The following is a 23,745-nucleotide window of genomic DNA, read 5'->3' as shown; positions in this document are numbered from 1 at the left end:
GTCTGCTGAAGAAATGAGAATAAAAAGGCAGAGGAGAGCCTGGTGCTGGAAGGGATGATAGGAAGGTAATGGGCAATGTAGTGGTTGAATATCCAAGTCAAGGAAACTGTGACTGAGCTAGGAAACTAAGTGGAGATAAACCATGGTGAGGATAAAAATGTGGGAGAAGAACCAAGAGAACATCTGAGAAGCTTGCATGTTAGTATTGCAAGGAATTTGGTCACTGATTACACAGTTGTCATACACTGTCAACTGCTCATAGAACAGTACCTCTGGGTGACCCTTGACTAAGTCTGATCTGATGTTTGCAGAGTTACCACAATGACATCACATATTTTGAGGATGATAAATACAGAAAGTTTCTGAAGTGACTGTATATAAACAAAGAGCATTGCTGGGAAAATCACGGGAAACACAGAAGTTATAAAGACATGGGAGGCTATGATGAGGTGGGGAAGCTGAAGACCCATTCAGGTAAGCGGTGCAGGACGTGACTGTCAGTGGCTGGGTGGGAGGAGGAGGCGACACAGGGATTGTCACAGCTGAGCAGCCAGTGAAGGCTCAGGAATGGCACATCTCAACATCCTTTATTCTCTACATACAACCAATATCGAAATCCTATCTTCTCCTTGTTCTACAGAGCTCCTGTGAACTTGGGGACAGCGTGCAGTAACATAAGGACCTACTGTTTTAATCAACATAAGTGTCACTAAAATGTTTATTTGAGGTTAGGTTGTGCTCCAAAATTGCAGAAATGTAAAACAGAGAGTGGTGAAAGAATTAAAATTTCTTCCATCAGCTCTCCTAGTAAAATCTCCTGGAACAGCATGTCTGAAGAAGGACTGTCAAAGTCTGCATGGATGGATTTCTACCCACTTGTCTCTACTTAACAAGGTATCTTCCTCCAGCAGGGAGAACTCTTATTGCTTTGCCCATATTCTCCTAGACCATGCTGCCAGTTCTGACACTGACAGTCGTGTATTTCCATTCAGTTTGCTTGTGTGTAGGTTTAATGGTGCTGGTCACTGCCAGATCTCTGTCACTCTGCCATAAAGACATCTTTTACTTTCTTTTCTCTTCCTTACCTGTCCTTCACCACAGACTGCCTTTGGCTGTGGTGTGCTCACTATGCAGCCTTGTCTTGGAGAATTTAATCTGTTTATGAGGCTTTTCATCATTTTATGTTGATTACTCTGCATACTAATTTTTCCACTCTTCACTCATGTCCATCCAGCAAGTAACACTGAAACACTACTCTTTCACACAGCGCTGTGGGTGTACAATTATCTCCTGTTCTGAACACCAAATGCATTTTGGTAATTTCTCCAGATGTTTTTTGCTCCACACTGCAAAACCATGGCTCGTCCAATCACACTCCATGCAGATCACTATAATATTCTCTTCTGATTGCCAGAACCCATGTTACATATTTCTAATTCATTCAAAATATAACCAACATCCTAGCTTTCTAGGTGACATTTTCAGTCACATCCCTGAATCCCTTCTTTCTACTTCCACTGAAATATAACAATACTGAAAACTCAAATGTTGAAGTTGATAATTGAAATATATTTCCCTCATTATCACAAAGGTACTATTGAGACCTTATATGAATAACTCAATTTATGCTCCTGACATAATGCTCAACAACTTCTTATTCCAAATTCACAAACTCTTAGGAAAAAACCCCAACCCTATAGCACTAATGCCCTCAAAGAATGTATTTTATGGGGTTTCCTCTTCTGCTTCAATATGACAACACATTTCCAATTTTAAAATATTTATTTTAGACAGTTTGGCCCATGTCCCATTGTTACTTTTCACATGGAAATATCACTGGAATTTTGCTGATATAACTGGATCAGCACAGAAATTCCTTTCTCTCCTGTACCAAAAATGATGGATACTTTCTCTACTTCTTACTGTTTTAGTGAATCAGGTTCAAAGCAGAGTACTGTTTGTAGACAAGAGCTGACAACAGGATGTTTATTTTTTAGGTTATTCATCAAAAGGATAAGCAGCAAAAACAATTAGATTTTTTAAGTTTGTGTAAGTCAAACATTTTGTTTAGCTATAAAAATGATCAAATGTTGTAGGTGATGGCAAAAATTCAATGTCCTACTTTCACAAAATGGGAAGACAGATTCTTCACAAGGACATGTGTGAGCTGGATGGTAAATAAAGCTTTTGCTGTGGGCATATTGCTTATAGTTAATACAGACAGAGTTAAAACTAAGCTTGTGGTTTTGACAGAAAAGGAATGTTGGTTATTACAGGCTGATTTCAGGCATGTGCATAATGCTACTTTAAGTTTTGTACATTCCCCAATATGTAGCAGAGAGGACAACAGGGCTTCCTGGATAACTAATGGGAAGTATGAAGCCAAAGAAAGTATCAGTTTTAAAAATGTAAATAAGATCCTGATATTAACTTTTCTACAGAATAGTTTTCATGAAGAGTAACACTGAGACACAGGTACAATGGAAAATATTTGCCAGATATTTTTAGAATTATGGTGACTTACCTCCCTGTTCACACAACTGTTGTGCTAAGGCATCCTTGAATATAACTTGGCCCCTATGAGTAGCTGTGGCCCTGTGAACATAAAAAAGGCAACAATAAATAATGTAGTATATTTATTTATATAGGCATTTTTATATCTATATGCATGACTAATCAAATCAGAAGTCCCATTCTGCTTTTTTTCTCTGTTCTTCTTTTTGTACTCTTTTAAATGTATAGAATAAGTTGTAGATTCTTTTGTGCATAGCAAAACAAAAGTTCCTAAACCGAAACAGCTACATTGGTAATAAAAATCACTGGCACAGGAATTTAATGAAGGATATAAGTAAGCATATTGCAAAGCCAAGCACACTGCCCTGCCTGAGAAAGTGCATCTGCCTCAGTGCAGAGCAGAATTAAAGGTTGCAGAGTGGCTGCCCTGTGAAATTAATAGTCTCACAATGCAACAAGAAATAGCAATGGCAGTACTGTTACGTGTTATGGATGGAGTGTGGAGCTTGAATGGGTGTCCAGAAATCTTCTCTTGAAACAATGGGAGATATCAGTAAGTTCTCTGCTCCAGATCTCTGTCAAACACCTTCAAAAAAAAAGAGACCCTGCAACATTTCTTGATAAGCTGCATTGTTACTTGTGGTCTCAACAGTTTTATCTAAACAATAACTATTTCCCATTAGTGACCCACAGCTAGAGACCAGCTAATGTACCACAGAGAATGATTAGTCATTTTGTTGTCTCATGATCAGCTAGAAATATAATGCAATGTGATTTGTTTCTCTCTTACAGAGCTGTCATGCTAACAGTGATCGTTATTCTATATTTCTAATTGCTCATTTCTTCCCTATTTTCCAAGTGCAGTGCTTCACAACATCAGTTTTATCTCCGAGATTTCAAAACCTTTCCGTATTTACAAGTGTTGCATTTGAAGTCTGATTTCCTTCAACCAAAGTTCTTCCAATATCTGTCTAGACTCATATTCACTCTTCATATGTGTTCTTCAGCCTTTCTCTAATTAACATTAATGGGCTCAATGTGGATCCATGTGAACTCGTCAAAATAGCCTCTTGGTTCAACAGTAAGATGTTGAAAGCTACTTTATGAGTGTAATTCTACACCCAGCTGTGTGCCCTCTCTAATGGATCACGCGTCACCTGCTTATAAAATGTCAGGAAGGGCCATAAAGGAATGATTTGAAAATGAAAGTCAAAACTAATTTTTTTTTCTTGGCTACTAGGCCACTGAAAAGGAAGAACAATGAAAGTAACCCATCTAATAGTAAATTTTTCATATACAGTGGATCCTCAAGGTAAAACCCATCTGCAAACTGTCAGAGTATAAACAGGAGTAAACGAAAGCTTCTCTGGGATCTGCTTTGCTTCCTGAACATTTAGAAAAGCTCTATTTGTCCAGAAATGCAAAACTATGACCACCTCATGCCCCTATGGCTTTCAGGGCACTCTCTTCCTCTGCTTCTGGAAAGAGAGCTATGCTGCCTTTCCAGCCTTGGACTGCCAGAGGAAGATCTAAAGCTGGAGCCTTGCCTCACCTGGCAGTGATAGTATTTTGGTCACAGTCCCGGGATTGCGTTACCAGTGTGAGGTTTTGGTTTTAGTCCCTACCATGTGCATCATGGAAACTATTCTAGGATTTCCAGGACTTCTGTAAAATACAGCAAAACTTCATGCCATAGTTCTACATTAGCATTTCCAGATCTGCTGTGATGACCAATGACCATACTGAGTACAGTGTAAAATAAAAACAAATACATTGCTCCAGTACATAAAGGCAAGAGAGCTGAGACTTTGTCTCATTTAAAATTACGAACTGAAGTATTTCCTAGAGCTCTGTTGTGCTGAATATGCAAGCAACTATGATCAATACATACATTTCTTCAAATTTCCTCATAGGTGTTTGCAGTCACACAAGTCAGAACTGGAGCAAACGATCTCCAAAATCAGACATGTGCCCTGATTTCTTTAGAAGGGTCAGATATGGTGGTTTCCTCTAGCAGCTGAAACGACAGGGCATCCCACAGCCAGCTTTGGGGCCAATGCGGCACCAACAGACACGTTTTGCAAATATGTTTCTTTGTCGGAACGCCATGTATTGAGCTTGCCTGGCTCAACATACAAGGAAAAAGCCACACCTAAGACACAGAAGGTATTTTTCACGACATTTCTATCCCCCAAGTTGACAGGGTGGAAGAGAGGGCTCTTTGCAGACAGTGGGAAAGAAAACTTATATTAACAGTAGACTGGGACTTCAGAGATGCTGTTTATGCAACAGCCCAGGATACAATTCAGGGTGTACACAACAATGATGGCAACCAGAGCATTCCTTTATGAGGCAGATAAGAGCAAACTCTTGAAACACAGACCACATGCAGAGGGGAGCTTGAGTATGTGTCTGAATGCAAACAAATACCAAATAATACCAATAATATCAAACTGTGTACTGTTTACTGGATCTCTGCATGCGTGTGAGAAAAAGGGGATTTGGGCAGAAAGCCAGCAGCCAGTTGAATGATCGGCATCTTCCTGTGTCTATCATCCCTTGCTTGATAATGCAGACTAGGAGCCAATTATTGCTGTTCCATAGCAGGAGTGATCTGCACCCTGGGGACAAGAGCTGTGCAGGAAGGGCACCACTTGCTACAGCGTGTGCTCACATCAGCATTACTCTTGCAATGGGCACATGCACTGGCCTGCACAGCTTCAGAGAATTATTAAGGCTATTGCTCCTGTCAGTTTACTAGCATTATCTGCTTGGTTTTCTCTGTATTTATGCTTTATTCATGGAGCAAAAGATAATAATGCAGTGCAATTATGCATAAACTAGCTACTTATAGAAAGAAGTGCAAAATATACCTTTTCTGCATTGAACTTCCTCTGCTGATGATGTTCCTACCTGACAGGTGAGGTTTATGGAACAGGATAATGAATTTGGGTTTTTCTCTTTTAAAAACATGTAACGTATTCAAACCCATATCCTTCCTATATTCACACTCCAGTCTAAAACCTACATAATATTTATGGTAATTATAACAAAATAATACTGGCAAGGCCTGAAAAATACTCTACTAAAGAACGAAAATTACTCAACTATTAACTATGGGGTTTTGCTTTTGTGACATATATAACCAGTAACTGACTTTTGTGCCATTTTTGAAAAGTTTCTATGCTGTCTTTAATGTAGTTAAATATTGCTTAGAGGAAGAGTACTTAGTAACTATCATTTGATGTTACTCCACACCAGTCTATAGTCCCATTCTGACATTGTCTGCTATTTATTCCCAGCTAAAGGGCAAATAACTAATCAAATCTAATGTGTCAGTCAGCCAAAAGGCAAGATGCATGTTCCATGTGTCCCCAGAGGTAATTCCTGAGTAGGAATCAATCTTTCCGAAGGGATGAGAAATAAAAGAAAAATGGCAGAGAAGAGGAACATCTTGATGTGGTAAGTGAGAGCTTTGAAAGAAAAACAACTTAGAGGTAATAAGGTTCCTCTTTATATTAACCTCACTCTTCCATTAGCCTGGATGTATTTGTCTGCTTGGGGCTATGCAAGAGAGAGAAGAAATGTGTTTTTGAAATTAGCAAGTGGAGATAAAACTGCTGACAGAGGAAAAAAGAGGTCTGAACACAAGAAGACTATATTAGATGTCAAGGCTCACTGGCAGTTCAAGGCATTACTAACCCCATACTTCAATTACAGCAATTTTGTAACAAATTTTCCTCTCTAAACCACAACTATTCAATTGAAATCAGGTGCCAATAAGGACTTTTAGATTATCTATCACTGAAAAGCAAAAAAAAAAAATAAAATTCTCTACTTAAACTATATATAGTCCATGTCACCTGTGAAATGGCACATGAAGTGCCACCCTGCTCAAGTGCCACCAAGCTTAAAAACACTTCATTTGCGTGCAGTATTGCCAGCTTCTCTGAACATAGTTTAAGTAATATCAATTTGGGCCCTATGCAATAACATGATTCATTCCAGGTGATTTGAGAGAAAGAAACCCAAAGACCCTTGCATATGATAGAGAGACCTCCCTTCCGCCTCCTGTTTATTAGATGCAGCATGCTGAGCTGTGTGTCCAGGAGCAGAGTACCTGTCCCAGGCCTTCCCCTGAAGTTTGTCACCATTTGGCCATGCTCTGGGGTTTGCATGCCTGGTGCTTGCTCTGCCCTTACAGGGGTGCTGGGCATCTGCACCTTTCCCTGGCGAGAGGAGGCACAAATTAAGGACAAATTAATTCGTGAAGGGGCTTCAAGTGACATACAGTAAAATACCTTATGACACTCCAAAAAGAGTTTTCAAGAGGATCAAGGAAAAAGAGGCTATTTGTTACCCACACTAGCAGAGTTTTAACTCTGTGCCTGCTCTAGCAGCTGCGCTGCACATCTGTATGCAATGGTTAGTGGCTGCTTCTACTGGAGGACATTCAGGGTGACATCCACAACACTGGCTCCAGGAAAATCAGTGAATGACTATATGAAGCTGAGATTGGTCTTCCTCAACCCCACAGAGCTGCCCCCCAAAATCAGGTCTGATGCACTGCCAGCACAGACTGAGCTCCCTCCCCACTGCTATGGGGGACACAGTCGGTGCTGGACATTTTATGAGCTTGGGCTGGAAGAGAAAACAAAGCAATGCATACCCAGTAATTGCTGTTGGCATTTTATGTTGAAGTATCTCATATATCACACTGGATTCACATGCACTGCTGACATGCTTTTGTTAACAGGTTGCATTTTAAAGAGAGTGTTTCAGCTCAGGAGAGCACAGGCAGGAGGCTACATGTGTCTGACCCATGTGTGCTGCCTCTGCTGCCTGGCTCTGCCAGCTCTGTCTGTGGAAAGGTGGCACAGCAGCACCACCCAGACCCCAGCGCAGATAGCTGCCCTCTTTATGCAAATAAATGGGTTGATTTTTAATGCATTGGTTAATTTGCATGATTGCAGGATTGTCTTGTTTAACCCATTGTCTTTAACAGATATATTCTCCCCCAGTACAGGCTAATTGAGGGATCTCTAAATAAAATAACTTTAAAAGCAAGATGGAGAACAGGCCTTCTGGTGACTGAGTACACAGGGTACGTGTGCCCAGCCTTTCATGGCAGGAGTGTGAACCATTTTCTTCCAGTGGCCTGCAAAGGTGGTTTGTTGACCATTTACTGTGTGTGGCAAGACGTGAAGTCAGGCTGGTGTGCATTTTGGCTGGTCTCCTACCATGGTTGAAACCTTCAGTGGCAATTTCTTCAAGGGCAGTCAAGACCAGATATTAAACCTGACTGGGAGATGGTCCTGGTGCTGGGGCCAGTAGGGAAAAAGCACAGAGCACTCATGACTGCTGATCCAGAAGGTGCTTGGGTGGGAGGCTTTTAGCTACTGGTTAAATGTCTCCGAGTTGTTATTTCAGTTACCACTTGACATGCAAGCACAGTCTAATTAAAGCAGCAGGAACGAGATCTGTGTGTTCTGAAATGCACATTTTGACTCTGCCTTTCCCTCCCTGCCCCCAATGGCTTCTTCCCTGAGATGTTATAAAAAAAGTCATCTGTCCTGACCATATTCAGCTGAAATTGTCAGGGAAATTTGGCAAGTAAGATGCAATTACTTATGTAGACATTTGTTCAGGAGACTGGAATTAGCATACTTGCTCTAAAAACCTCAGTCAGAGGTAAAAAGTCTTCGGGGGAAAGGACTAAAATGGCCAGCAAAAGCTAGATTATGTGCTAGTGGGCAAAGAGCAATCATTTCATTTGGGGCAGCTGTCCTGTGCTGAAGTTTGTGGTTCACATGCATAAGTTACGGTCATGACTTACTTCATGGGTAAGCTGACACTCCTTTGCCTTCATATAGGGTAATGCAAGAGGAACTAGAGCCACCTGATCTTCTCATCTCTGAATTTATGTCTGGGGACTGCACATGTGGGGAAAGGGACTCAGCCATCAGCCTAAAGGTGCAGTCAATATCTTTGTTGAAATCAAAATTTTGTCTAAAAAAGTTTGAAACTAAAAAAGTCTACAAGAAAATGTAGAACAAATGTCAAAAGACTTTTCAGCAAGAGCCAATAAAGACGAAGGAAAGTAAACAAAGTTCCTTTTGCAGAAGTTTTTGGTATTAACCCAAGATTTAAAGCTATGAATTTTTGCATATGGAAGCAAGAGCATATGTACTACCTTTACTGACATTAAGACCACACTGGCATTAAGAAAACATGCTTCAAAACCTTAATATGGCTAGCAGAAACTCTCACTGGTTATGTGCAGAGGTGGGCTGTGCCTCCCTCCCACACACTATCCATGTGCTCTGAAAAACTACTTGTAACTCTTTGAGTGCTGTGGGACCCAACCTGCATCTAGCTGGTCTTGCAGAATTTTTATATCATTCAGTGCACCCCATGCAAAACATGCATTTTTAAAACCCACAACTTCAGCCACGCTTCACCCTCTTTTAAAGTGTGCAGTGGTCCATGAACACTCCTGTGTGTTGACCTGATGTGTACATTTTTGACTGTATGCACCCTCCAGTGCACACTTACAAGACACCAGGTGGGTTTTGTTTTTGCTATTTGACCTTTAACTGAAAAAGAGTTATATGCCTGAGAGGCAATATGATTATTTGGCATAAATATAAGAGGAGGAATACAGCAGTTAAATGGTAACATCAGCCCAAAATGAAACAGATTTAATTTTTTATGGTTTAACATAGAAATCTATGCTAGGCTCTGTGCACTTAGGATGTGCTGGTCTGACTAGGGATTGATTTAAATACACATCTAAGGGCTTTCTTTAGCCAAGATTTGAATAAAAGAATCGTTCTCGAGTAGAAAAATAAAGCAGATGGACCTACAAAAATTTCCTTCCAGTATCTAAAGGGAGCCTACAAGAAAGATGGAGAGGGACTTCTTACAAGAGCAAATACTGACAGGACAAAGGAAAATGGTTTCAAACTGAAAGAGAATAGGTTTAGATAGATATTCTTTACTGTGAGGGTGGTGAAGCATTGCCCCATCCCTGGATGTGTTTAATGCCAGGTTGGACGGATCAATGCCAGGATGGATGGAGTTTTGAGCAACCTGGTCTGGTGAAAGGTGTCCCTGTCCACCGCAGGGGGGGTGGAACAAGATGGTCTTTAAGGTCTGTTCAATCCAGGCCATTCTATGATCCTATTCTGTGATTCTGTAATTATGACCTGTATAACAGGGGATGGATCTAAACTTACAGCACTGGAAGCAGAAGGGTGCACGGGCATCTCCAGCCACTATAGTTTACAATTTATAAGAACTTACTTTTGTCATTCTAAAAAACCAAAATTTTTGCTGGTTGCAAGGTGCAAGTGCAGAATATGGATACAACATAACAATATATATGCATTATAAAAGAGGTAAAAAGTAAGAATTACCATTTTAAACTGATAATAAACATTTTCATCCTCCTTTCCCTGATATCTCAGACTAAAAAGATGTGGGTTTTTGAAAATTCTATCTAGTCTTATGTGACTGTAATGATTAGAACTTCTTGCTGACTGAAAGCAGATTAGGACAATCATTTCTTCTCAGCTACGGAAATCCAACATTTTCATTAGTATTTTGCATTTTGCGATTATAAAGAAAAGCAAATTCTGTTTTTCCTACACGTGAAAGAAAGGGTTATTGCAGTGGCATCTGCCAAGCAGTCAGCTCATATAAATAATAGAACAAGCATACATTGTCTCTCTCCTGACACAGTGCCAGCAACTAGGTCCCTGTTTTCCACCTTTTTCATGGTTTGGGAGAGGATGCTGTCGTTGTCTTATGTTTTGCAATCTATTGTACTTTACTATCCAGTGAAACACGGATTGAATGAATGTTAGGTTTTTTTAATTTTAAATTGACTATTTGTGACTCTTGACATTTATATTTAACCCTAAGATAATGAATATGTTCCATCTATGTCTTACATGCATTTTTGGTATTAAAGAAATACTGTTTTTCCCAGATTTTGCTTGTGTAGTCTTTTGAAGCCTATATTCAATCAAATTATCATTCAATCACCTAAATTTCCCTGAGAACAACAACATCTTTTTCTTTTCCGGTATCGCAAGAAGAAATGTTGCAATTACTGTGAATTTTAAAATTTCTGAAACCTCTGAATGAGCACAGAAGTGTTAAGCAAACAGACTTGCAGTCATTTCCTATATACTTTACAAGGATCCTTTTCTTAACAACATGCGCCAGTCAAGTTTGGCAGCGCTGATCAGCTGAGGTGAGTTCAGCAGAGACGACCAAGATGATTTGGGCTGGAACATGTGCTCTATGAGGAGAGACTGAGGGACCAGAGCTCATTCAGCCTGGAGAAGAGATGACTTTGGGGGGACCTGGTAGCAGCCAGCCAAGGGAAGTTGTGCAGTTCCTCTCCATTGCTGCTGTATTTTAAGACCAGACTGGATTAAAGCCCTGAGTAACCTGTTCTGATCCCCATCTGAGCAGGATTTTGGACTGAAAACCTCCCAAGACTTCTTCCAGTCTACATTTTCCTGCAGACCCATGATTCTAAAATTTTGCATGCAAAGAAATTAAAGCAAGGTTTGCATCTAATCAGATTAATCAACACTTATTTTGAGAACTGCTTTTCATAGCACAAAAAAATTAACCAGTTAAATATGTTTAACACTTCATGTAAATACCTGTGATATTGATTCTCCCTACCCAGTTTATGGCTGGGTATCTCAGAGTATCCAACCAGAAGTGCCAGGGGTTTTACATGATTCCAGAAAACCAGGAGTTTAAAGGTAGTTGATGCTATGGGCTTTTCTGATGTGATACATTTTTACATGAAAGCTGACAATAAATAACATACTTAGCTAGTACAGTGAAAACTTAAAAACATTTGAAATTAAAAGAGCAAAATCTGAAACAACATGAGACACTATGATAAAAATAACACTGGTTTTAAAAGATCCTAAATAATGGAAAAAAAGATGATTTTAAGGCCACCTTTTCAGTTCACTGCTCTCATGCCATCTGTACCGCTATCCATTTCCCAGGTAGGGTTTCACCAATCTGCTCTAATCTGCTTTAGCTGCCCACTGGTCCCAAAGGACATTGCCAATAGCTGCAGATGAGCTGGGCCATATGAGAATCTGGGACTTCATCCCCTCTATTTGCTTTGCAACCCACACAGAGTAATCCTCAATAGCCAAATTAAGTACCTTTCTTAAAAAACACTAATTTCAGTATTAATTGTAGGGTTGCAACTGGTGCATCCACAATGTGCAAATCAGCTTGTAAGGGAAGGATAAAACCTGCCTCTTTAGTCTCAAGCTAGAAAATATAACATCAAAAATCAAAATTTCCACAGACTGAACCCCAGGGCACATGGGGCAGGTTTCCCTTCCTAAAGCTTCACCAAACACTGAAATATTACACTCCTCATCTACTGCTTCTTTGCACTCTTCTCACCAAGCTAAATGCTTTCAGAAGGCTAAAAAACAAATGAAATGTGTTAATCATTTACAGATCAAAATCAAACTAAGGAAGAACCTGATACAGTTGTTATTGAAGAACTGTTACTCTCTACTTATTCTCACTTGCCTCCTGCTTGCCAGGAATATGGTGAACCTCTGGGAAAAAAATGCAGGGTCACTAATCATACAAAGGACAGTTATTTCTCCTGCATGGTTTTTAATTTTCAGCCAGATTTATGAGTTGAAAGAAAGCATATATCCCTGAAGACCATAGTAGCTTACAAATAGAAATAGGCAGGTGAAATACTACCTTAGGAGAATAATTAATTCCACCAGCCACTGAAAAAATGAAAAATTTGTGAAGTATCACATAACTCCAGTCAAAAGAAGCAATTGGAATGGCATCATGTACACAGCATAAACTGGAAAGACTATGGTGAGGAGGCCTGGCATCAGCTTCAGGAGCTGGAGGTACTGGGGAAGGGTTGGAGGTTATTTGGGGAGCTTAGAGGTATTGGTGTGAGGCCCCCCCGCATACTGTGATATGGGTGCTATGGGGATTTACTGTCCAAAGATGTAGGAAACCTGGATTCACGGATTCTCCTGCTCACATCATAGTTAGGCATTTCTTCAGCACAGATTTTTTTGTTTGTCAGAGATGCCCATTTGACTACTATCTTAAGGTTTGGATTAAAAGACACTCAGAGACTTCAATACCTCAATTGTATCCAACCTTTCCCACTTCTGCCGGAGGGATCAAACAAAAACAGATTTAAAAGACAACAATCTGTTCTCTATGTCCTTCCACAACAGGTCCTGTCCCCCAGCCCTGCTTTCCAAACCAGTAACTTTCACCATTTTTAGGGCTGATCAAAGCCCCTGTGCTGCCCTTGCAGGGTGTCAGCACTGGCTCAGCATCCCTGGGTGCTTGCTTCCACCTGTGCTGTGGATGGGAGCTCTGTGCCCATGTGCTGGCAGATGGGGTCTGGACCCAACCTCTGCCTCTGCTGCCAGTGCCAAAAGGGGTGAATTCAGCTTCTGAGTCATGGGCAGACCTTTTTCTTCCTCCACTCAAGAGAACATGGCCGGCTTACACAGACCCATCTTCACACCTCAGAGAGGATCATAAGAAAATCCAGGCTGGAAGGGGCCTCAGAGGGTCTCCAGACCAACCTCCTGCTCAAAGTAGGGTCAACTACGCTAATCAAACACATACAGCCCTGCTATGCCTTTCACCACGCTGCCTGGCAGCATGTTCAGGCTCACAGTTCTGATATTCATGAATCTTTTTGCATAATACAATACTAACAGGGCTATCAAAATCATGTTAAACAAAAACTACTGTGTAAAATTTACCTTGAATTGGTCAGTCACTTGACATAGGCATAAATACTCAATTTACAACTCATTTGGATGACAGCCTCCCATACAATATTATTCCAGCAATAATGAGTTTGAACTCATGTTTCTCACTAGGAAACAATCCATGATTTGTCTTACTCAGAAATAAATTACCTGCTAAGCTACACTGCTATAATATCTCCTTTTGATACGGTGTGGATAATAATTCTTTAAGCTCATTATTAAAAAAGGCATCAAACTCTAAAACCCTTCTCTTAAAATAAAGTAATAATGAAGAGATTTATAACCCTAGCCTCAAAACAAACCAAAGTAACAGGGAATCTAAGCAACAACAAAGGCACTTCCAGGATAGATGGTTCTCTCGGTTTTTTATTACTAACTAATTTTTCCTCTTAGCACAGATTTGTTTCCAGAAATCTTTGGCAGAATGAGCACAACACTAAAATGAATCTTTGTAAGAAAACATCCTGTTAATGTTCTGAGATTCTTTAGCACAGTCCCAACACTGGATTCTCTATGTCCCAGATGAACAAAAAATGGCAATACTGGGTGAAACACAACCAGACTTCAACTCTTCATTTATTTGCTAATGACAGTTTCCAATCAGAAGAAATACACTGGGAATTCAGTTCAGTAATGTTGCCAGGAAGGTGAACTTTTCAAATACACACAAATAATTATTGCTTTGTTACATGAAATATTGCTTGGGAGCTCAAACTCCCATGTCTGGAATCCCAAATTCCAAATATTTCAGATGAAGGCATTCATTGGAGACTTGCACATCTGGTGCGGTACACAACAGAGGGGTGCTGGAAATTAGAGAAATTCATCCATAATTTGTGTAGCTAAGAAGTTTATGGTTGATTAATAAAACTTCAAACTTGAGCTAACACTTAACGATAAAAGACGATCTCTTCTCAAAACTGAAATTCTAATGGGGTTTTCAGAGTGTCACAGTTTTAAAGATTTTTTGAAAATGCTGCATCAAGTAAACAACAACAAAAACTGTGAGTTTGTTCTCGCATATCTCTCCTCTTCATCTGAGAAACTTAGAGTAGTAGGTCCACTGCTGCATCTAGTACAGTCCCCTGTACCCTTAGGGAAGAGACACTTCCTATAAGCTGCTCGGGATAAATTCACAAATGTCAGAGTAAATCAGACAGGTTTTCTAAAACCTTGGTTCTTCTGAGCACTCCCTTTGGCAAAAATATCTGAAGTATTGGCTCCAGACAGAGTCCCCTGGCAATGTGAAGCAGTGACATTCCATCCCTGAGATAAATTTTCCTAGTGCAGTCTAAGTAAAACTGACCATTGCTGTTATGGATGGATTCCTAACTGGGTTTGATGGAAGGTACTCCAAGGTACGTAATGGTACTAAATGGTCACCAAATATCTGTTGATCTCTGGAAAAAAAAAAATCCCATGTCTGCACAGAGAATGGCTGAAATCTCGAACAACTGCAATGGTAAAACAAAATAACATAAGCTAGAAGGTACCTTGTACCTATGGATGGGATGGATGTGGCTGTGTGTCAAAAGATTTGAAGCAAGACCCATGTTAACTGGTAAAGGCATGTGGATGACAGAGATAGATTTATCAATTTAGAAGAAAACAAGAATATCTGAGAACAGCATCTAAAAACAATGCTGTAAAAATAGCAGCAGTAACTCTGCAGTACCACTTTTTGGCACATATTAAGAAAACAGGCAGACTTTACCCACTGGCAAAGATATCTCTATGTTATTCCAGTATGAAGATTGTTAAAAACAATATATTGCAAACAACAAATAAAATGTTTTAAAATACAGCTGGTGATCTATGGCTTTTAGCTTCCGGGTGCATCCATTTCTGAGGATCCCTCAATCAAACAGTTCATAGTAAGTCTGGATTCCTTACATGACATTGCTGCCCATCTCCTTTTTTTTATTCATTTTGTTGACCTGAGGCCAATTCCTTGCATTTAAACTAAAGACCTGGGTTTATATATTAATAATACTCGGTGGACACATGTTAACATGCACCTTTTGGCTTCAGAATTTCAAATGGTATATTTATTTCTATATTTCAATATGTTTCCACCTAAACATTGTTCTGGATGTATTATTGACTTTTTATGAAATATACGAAAAATTATCATAACTCCTAAATTAAATAGAAAATATAGTAATTATTTTCAGATACATTTAGTAAACCAGAACATGAGTCTTCTACAAGTTTCCATTCACCAATCTTTTCATCTGTGCTTGCCACAAAAATTTTCATGTTGTCTTGCTTCAGGGAAATACCTTACTTTTTTTGCAGCTGTCGGTAGTGTTGTGGAAAATTGTTCTTCAATACTTTTCATGCTCTTATTTGGTCTTTTGAGGGGTTTACCAATAAGAACATGGTAAAGAACTTTGATCTGTTGGGTTTAGGAAGCAAGATTGAAACTGCTCTTTTTTTTCCAGACTACTTCATATGCTTCATTATGCACAATAAAATACATTGCATTTCAGAAAGTATTTGCTTTTCAAAGGCTTAGCCTTATTATTTACAGCATAAATATTGGTGCTGTTGAACTGTACTTTAAATGAACTGCAACTATATTTCTTAATAGTCTCTTTAGAACACTATTCATGCTTTGAAAAAACATTCATATGAATTAACATTTCTGAAACTTGTATCAAAATAAATAAGAAAATGCCATTTTAATTTTGGGGAATGAACTTTAAAAAAAAAAAGAAAAGATCCAGTTTAAAGTCTTGCATTCCTAAACTCATGAATCCATTTCTGCATTCCTGATGTCAGGTATGCTGAATGACGCTTCTTCCTGATTCTACTATGAGTTTATTTGGTACTGGTTTAACTTAATTTATTTTCCTGTGCAGCTCCATGCAGTGGAAGCATGTACATGGTCATTTCCCACCTGAAGTAAGGAGCAGTGATTTCTAAACCACAGAAAGCTCATCACTTGCAGTCACATTGGTATAATCTTTCTCTTGGTCTCAACCTCCTCCCGGCCAAGGAGGGGTTTGCTAAAATGTGCTCAGCTGGAGCTTCTTGCTAAGCATGAGCTGCCTCAAAATTTTTCTCTATTTGTATATAATAATCCTTCCCAGTGTTTTCTTCAGCATGATCCTCTATATTCAAAGATCAAAGTTAATATATTTAAGACTCTTAAGCTGCTGTCAACTTTCATTGGAATGGACCTACAAGTTCAGAAATAACTAGTGCAAGGAAAAAGAGGGATGGACAGACAGCCATATCACTCCAGAAATACATCTTAGGCTAAATTAAATTGAATTTCCCTGCATGTTTTGTCTTCCTGTTTTTAACTGACACAGGCACCTTTTAATGCTGGTGACAGAAAATTTTAATATTAGTGACTGTTTGAAAACTGGACAGTTGCCCATGAAATGGATCTGTACTGTACCACTATGTACAGCAGTTACTCATTGTAGAACATAACCCTCCTAATCAAAGGACACACAACATAATGAAGAAAAATTACCCCAGTCATTGTTATTTCAGAAGCACTAGTAGATGAAATGAGCTTGCAGTTAGTTATTGCACCATTAACCTCTGATCCTAAAGGAGCTCTGTGGTCTTGAGCCCATTAGTGTCATTAAGTAGGTACATGATAGCTCTTTGCTGAGCACCCTTTTGCCCTGCCTAAGGGTGTCACAACTAACAAAATGTCTGTTTTCTTTGCAAAACTGGGCAGAAGGTGTCCCAAAATAGTCTGCTGCAGTTTGGCTATGGCTGCCAGCAAGGGTGGGAGTGACACCCAGTGTGCTGTAAGGGAGACCTGGAAATCTGTGGGCCACAACCTCCTGAGAGCAAGGGATCCTTCAAAGTCCACACACCTTCCCAAAACTCGCCTTAACATCACTCAGCACCCTCCAGAGGGAGGGAAGATTCGTAGGTGTCAGGTGGTCAGGATAAAGCATTTTTTGAAGATTTGGGATCAATAAAATACTGATGGGAATTTCTAATTTTCACATACAGGGGCTTTTTGTTATAGAAGAGTACATAAGTGTTGTTTACAAACTGGGTAGAGTTTTCAATTGCAAACCAAGGTAAAAATGAAAATATTAAGCCAAAAAGTCCCATTCCAGTTTATTTTTAAGTGAAAATTTAAAAAAAACCCCAACAATCTCTTTGAGGTTTGTGTCCAAAACTTTGTCACATATTTAAATTGATTTTTTTTCTCATTCTAACAAATGTTAGAAAATCTGAATGAAAGGGCATACAGGATAGGGCATGAAAGCTGGGGCATAAGGAGCCTGAAGTCTGATTTCTCTTCTTTTCCAATGATATGTTATTTGTTTTATAGTACTTTATTTCCACTGAGAACAAATGTTTTAAATAGTTAACTAAGTGTTCCTCCATTTTCACAAAACATGGTTTTTTTCTAGTTTTGATTTAGGTGTAAATGTTAGTATTCTCACATGAAAGTAATTCATTTCAGTAATTTAAAATATGTGATAACTATTTTGTTAACTCCAAGAAATGTCAAAGAGAACATGTCCTGCTTTTTGAAGCTAGGCAATGAGCAAACCTCCAGCAAATGACAGCACTGGAGGGATCCATAGTTCCTGCATAATTAACACTTCCAATTAAACTGCATCATCAGCACAGAGTTAAATCTTCTTGCTTCAAAATTACTATTATATGTGAATGATACTGTCAAGAGTTCATATACACTTGGAGTGATAGTGAGGTAAAAGTGCATTTTCAAGTCAGTGCTAATCCTAAATTTAGGCTCTGTAAGAATAATTTTTCTTTTACAAAAGCCAAAGGGAACAGAAATATTTACATAAAATTTATAAAAAGCAAACAGATACTAGTTAAATATTCTGATAGGTTTTTCAAAGCTCTGGATTTCAATGCACTAATTCAAGAGATAAGGAAAGAAATAGTAATATAAATGTTTGTTTATGTTTCTGCAGGGAAAGAAGTAAAAATTACAGTAAGAAATACTAGAAAGTATTACATTTTTAAAGTGTAATTTAAATAATTAACAATAATATTTATTGCACAGAATGGGCAAGACTTGTCTTTAAATTAGTTTTAAGTATATTCATGTAAATATATTCCTTTTTGGCTTGTGGTAAAAATAATGATAGCATTTGCACCCAAATATACAAAACTACAAATGTTATTCACTTGACAAACTGCACTGTATTGCTATCTATTATTCTCACAGAGAACATAAGGGCATATAGAGAGGGTCTGAAATGCAATCACAATAGGTATTGTAAAGCATATTTTTGACACCTTCTAGCCCAGCCTACACCTAAATGAGAGATTGGTGCCTCTTATGAATTAAACATAACTCTTGATTTATGTTCTGTTACCCTTGTATCAAAACCCATAGTTCCAGAGCAATGTCACCAAGAATTCATTTAATGATATTGATGATACCCCTAACACAGAGAATACAAAGTAATGAGCAGTGCAAAGCATGGCTTTATAAATCACTCCTACGGAGCATTAGGCAATAAATAACAAGCCATTAATTCACTCTAAATTATGCTAAAACATGAAAACTACTTGTGCAGCAAATTATAAATACCTGCCATTTCTAGTAAAAGCGTGAAACTTCTGACCAAGAAATTTCATCAAAACACATCATATATATCAGATTAGCTGGGTTTGGATTAGACCTTCTTTCTTAAAAACAAGACACAGACTGCAAAAAAAAAAAAGGTAGGAGTTATGTCATCCTTGACACAGCCCAAGAACACAGTGTGTCAAACCACTTCCAGCACCTGCATTTCTGCATTGTGCACCTGTTTCTACAAGCTACTGACTTGACTGCACAGGCAACTATCCCAACAACCAGTAGTGTTGTTGCAGCTCTTCAACTAAATATGAAGACCCAGGTCCTGAGAGTCCTTTCACTATGAGTTATCAGCACCTTATTCCGTGAGAAGCTCTTGTGTCCTATGTGAACACCAATACTCACACTACATTTCACTATACAGCAATACTGTCCTGTGCAATGTGATTTAACATAGCAGAATCTGGTCTAACAGAGATTAGGAAATATTATCCTTAAGAAAATTAAAATTGGAGGGCAATGAATGATTAATTTACAAAGCATTTGAAATTAAAGACTGTTAAGAGTTATGGTTTAGAGTCTTTGACAGTGAAACCAGATAATTTGTTTCTTCTGGTCTACTTTGTAGTATTTGGGCAAATACTACAAGAGGTGTTGCCTTTTCTGGAATTACCCAGCCCAAGTTAGGTATCTTTTTGTCTGTGTCTGAGAAGTAGTAAAACAACCTCCAATTATACTTTCTGGTTACAGATTTTTGAGTCCTTTAGCGATCCAGCTTCATATGCTGTATAATTTGTGAGGTAGCAACTGTAGAGCTGGATTATGACCCTATTGTGTAGGTCATGAGCAGTGTCACACATGTAACAACATAAAAGAAGTTTTATTCCCCGTGAACTGAAGCCCAGTCCTGACATATGATCCCAAAAAGGAAGCCCTCGCAAAGTTGTACACAAACATCTCTCCCTCCTTGTTGGATCTGCTAATGCCTACAGAGGACATGATGAGAGAAAAGTAATTGTGATAAAAAGAGCAAGACTGTAAGCCTAAGAAATCTGGTTAATGGACCATGTACTGACCATGCTGGCTGAAGCCCAAATATCCCTCCTTCAGGATACTTAGCCTAGCTAGTAAAAAAAAAAAAATGGAAAAAAGCAATTTGTATGCTATTGCACTCAGAGTGGCTGTTTTATTCCTTCATAAGTCTACTAACACAAAGAACAAATTCTGCTATTAAAAATGATGGTGAGAAAACTGAAGGCTCAGTGCAGGAAGCTCAGTGCAGGAGGTGGACATTGTCCCTATTTCATATACATGAAGATAAAACATTTTCATGATCACTTTTTATCTTAAGTTACCAAATAGTGCTTAAATAAAAGAAATAAAATTGCTTGAATTATTACAATAGGATCTGTCAAGCCCAGGTTTGGGCTTCTCTGATCTGTTTTGGCTCCTTTATCTCTGCTCTTCATCCCAGTAAAACCCAATGATCTCCAGTACTGAGTCACCTCCTAACCTGACATTTTAATAGTAGAAATTTGAGGATTGCCATAGGCATAGTATGGCCAGTCTTTGCAAACAAAGATTTTGGGAAAGGTCTGTTACTTTTCAAGCCTGCGCAAGGGATTTTTTAGGTGAGACACAGCCTGCGTTGAACTGAGCCCACCCTTTAATCCTAAGGTTCATCTGCCGGGGCCAAGCAAGCTTGGATAATGGCAGTGGGGTCCTCGGGACGTAGGTTTGTTTAGAGTGACCTTCTCATAGATGGATGGCCTCACAGGGTTAACAAGCTCCATCTGCCCGGGGGACCGGGAATCGAACCTGGGTCGCAGCGGTGAGAGTGCCGCATCCTAACCACTAGGCCACCAGGGGCCCCATAGGCATAGACATGCCAGTAAAATTAACCAAAAACATCTCTGGAAGGATAATAAAATTGTCACTCAAGGGTTTCTACTTTTTCCAAATTTCTGTAGGTAAGGTGCTCGCTTTCTGCACAAACTCTTCCCAGGCGTGGTTTTAACCTGCACCCCTACAAGCTTTGCTGTCTCACCACAAGCTCACTCCTCCTTTTTATTTCCCAGACTGTTTTTTTCTGTTCCCACCCATTTTTGTATTTCCCAAAATAATCCTAACAATATGCCAATGGGAAACGCAGTAAACACTTCTTTCTAACTATCCCATCTGGAATTATATCTCCCATTTTAACTTCTCCTTTGAAAAGACACCACTTAGTCTAACATTGTTTGCACTATGATTTTAGAATGAGAATGTAATTATACTCTATGTATATGAACCTCAATGCTAAAATTTAACTTCATCTGTCCCTAACTGTGTATCATTGCCAGGACACCAAAGACTATGCTACTCACTGTAGCTCTTTTTCTTGCTTTGTATTTCAACAGCCTCCAACAGCCCTTTACACACTAATGGCTGCATAGTACTTTTGCTCTTTAATTTGTTTCAGTGGTTGCGTGAGCAGATTGAGGTCAGTATAATGCCCTCAAAATTCCTACTGACAAACCACTGGTGTTACATATGTTAAATCTGAGATGTCCATAGCCCAGACTTTTCTCCATTAAAAAAAAAAAAATCGTGAGTCAGTTATCCAGCTTTGGCACAGGTTATTCTATGCAAAACCAAAATGTTCCAAAGAAACACAGCAGCAGAAAGTTATCTCGTATATTACAAGCAAATACAAGGCAAAGCATCAGGATCCCAGTATGAAGAGATCAGGCTCAACTGTAAATCTCAACAAAATAAAGCTTTAAAATATAAAGATAAATATAGACATCTCATATGAACAATGACAGACCAAGCCATTATTAGTTTTCTAGCAACCATCTCAGCTATATTTCCTAATTCTAACAAAACCCTGAAATTAAGTACTGCCAGCAGCCAAAGTTACACTTCTCATGTTTTGCCTTAGTAGACCAGCAATAACTTCAGCTAAAGACAGGTATTCTTAGTTTGATATTATTTTGCTAGCATTACTGCTGATTTAACTTTGCCCATACAGACTCTCTGAATCCATAACTTCACACCCGTGCAGCAGGCAGACAGCTTCCTGCAGGCACATTCTCCGGCTGTGCTGCCCAGCCCTGGCTGGAAGTGCTCTGGTCTTTGGCAAGTGCTCAGTGAGAGTGAATCTGCAGGAATGCACAGACATGAAAGGTATTATTACATTGCTATTTGTTATGGTAATTTTGTTAAGGGCTTGTTGGAATTTCATTATAAACCATATTTTCAAGGGGCTCATAAATCAACCATGAAATGTATTCTGCACTCACACTTTCACACACAGAGCAAGACCCAATGACATTATTTCACCAATTTAAAGGAAAAAAAAAAGAAAAGAGAAAAGAAACAGGGTTTACTACAATTCTTTTTATTAACTTTTCAAATATAATCTGAAAGTTTAAAGATATTAGTAAAGTATGCTAAGTGGAGCAGTGCAAAGCTTCCAGCACCTGCAAACACTGAGCTTCACTTACTCTATGATTTTTTTACTGTCTGGAAATCTAAGGAAACTCATAAAAACTTCGTAAACTTGTTTTAGTGTTCCTGTTTCAGTTGAGATTTGTATCCTTCCCTTTCCCTCTGTCGCTGGGTGTTCAGTGCTCCCAGATCTATCAGCTATACACAAAAACCTCCACACAGCTGAAAGCCACAGACATGTGCCACAACCTTTGGAGTTCCAGGGCGCACACAGCTCCAAGACTGGCTCTCAGGTCAAAAAGATCATTAATTGCACTGTCCTGGCATTTGCACTCCCTCGTAGTTCCACCTGGGAATTCACATTCCAAGTCACATTCTGCAAGAGAAAAGCCCTGCTGCTGAAAGTGAGTCAAAACCCCTGCTTTGAAATCCAGCTTGACTACCTATGAGGCAGAGATGTAGAAAAGTGAGCTGCCCATGCAAATTAACTACATTTACTGAACTAAACTACTCCAACTAAACTACCTTTACTGAGCCATGTAATAATCATCTATATCGCATCAGTCAACCCCAGAACTACTTGTTTGTGATTTTAAAAATTTATTATTTATTTCTTCTCCTAGTCCATGGGGCTTGTAGCCAAAACTAATCCAGAGCTTTGAATACAGTCACAGCCAGCAAACCTAGCTACTAGTTAGATCCCTGGTGGGTTAGAAATCAACCACAGAAATATCCTTACAAATACAATTAAACATTCCTGATATATCCTAAATATTAGCAGGAGTGAGATCTTTTTGATTTTTATTTCATTCAGCAAACACATACTAAAAATTTGTAGCCATAAAGCGTCCTCTTGAGATGCTTTGTTTTTGCATCACAACAGAGCATTAAAAGATCAACCCTGAAAAGCTTAACAACAAAAAAAAGGCAAGTGCAATCTATATGCACTGAAACTAATTACTTTTATGACAATCTACTTATCCACCACGTCAGTCTGGCAACCTAATGCGTGAACTCTCAGAGTCTGAGAGTCTACAGGTTGTGCCATATGGCACTGCAAATTTAGATTTAAATTTTACTTCAGTATCACAATGGTCATGTCTTTAAAGGCACAAATAAATGTACTAATTGATACATGGGAAATGCACTCATTTTTAGAAATTTGACATTAAGTAATTTACACTTTTCTGAAGAATGACTTGTGGGGACCACAGTGCTCTGCCAGCATTATGAAATTTTTCACTATTGCTGAGTATGTTGCTGCCAGAGGAAAGCTATGAATCAACCTTGTAAGAAGGAGAAAAAGCTGTAATGGATGTTCTGTGCATTATTGGAGGGACGATAAAAAAAAAAAAAGAGGAATTGTTATGTTAGAGAAAATGCTACACAAAGACAAGTATTTGTTAGACCACATTTCATATTCCTTGCACG

General features: G+C 38.9%; 1 protein-coding gene across 2 annotated transcripts in view; it reads right to left on the bottom strand.

The window, feature by feature from the left end:
• RELN (reelin) overlaps window positions 1–23,745 on the bottom strand; it is a 284,032-nt gene that overhangs the window by 164,594 nt on the left and 95,693 nt on the right. For both annotated transcript variants that reach the window (XM_027679385.1, XM_027679386.1), the window contains exon 4: window positions 2,525–2,595. In XM_027679385.1, the coding sequence (XP_027535186.1) occupies window positions 2,525–2,595 (71 nt within the window). The remainder of the gene's footprint in view (window positions 1–2,524; window positions 2,596–23,745) is intronic.

This window comes from Neopelma chrysocephalum, unplaced genomic scaffold (genome assembly GCF_003984885.1).
Source record: "Neopelma chrysocephalum unplaced genomic scaffold, ASM398488v2 Primary Assembly neopelma1_45, whole genome shotgun sequence".
Taxonomy (NCBI): Eukaryota; Metazoa; Chordata; class Aves; order Passeriformes; family Pipridae; genus Neopelma; species Neopelma chrysocephalum.
The sequence above is the reverse complement of the archived record's forward strand: the minus strand, read 5'-3'. Positions and strand labels throughout refer to the sequence as shown.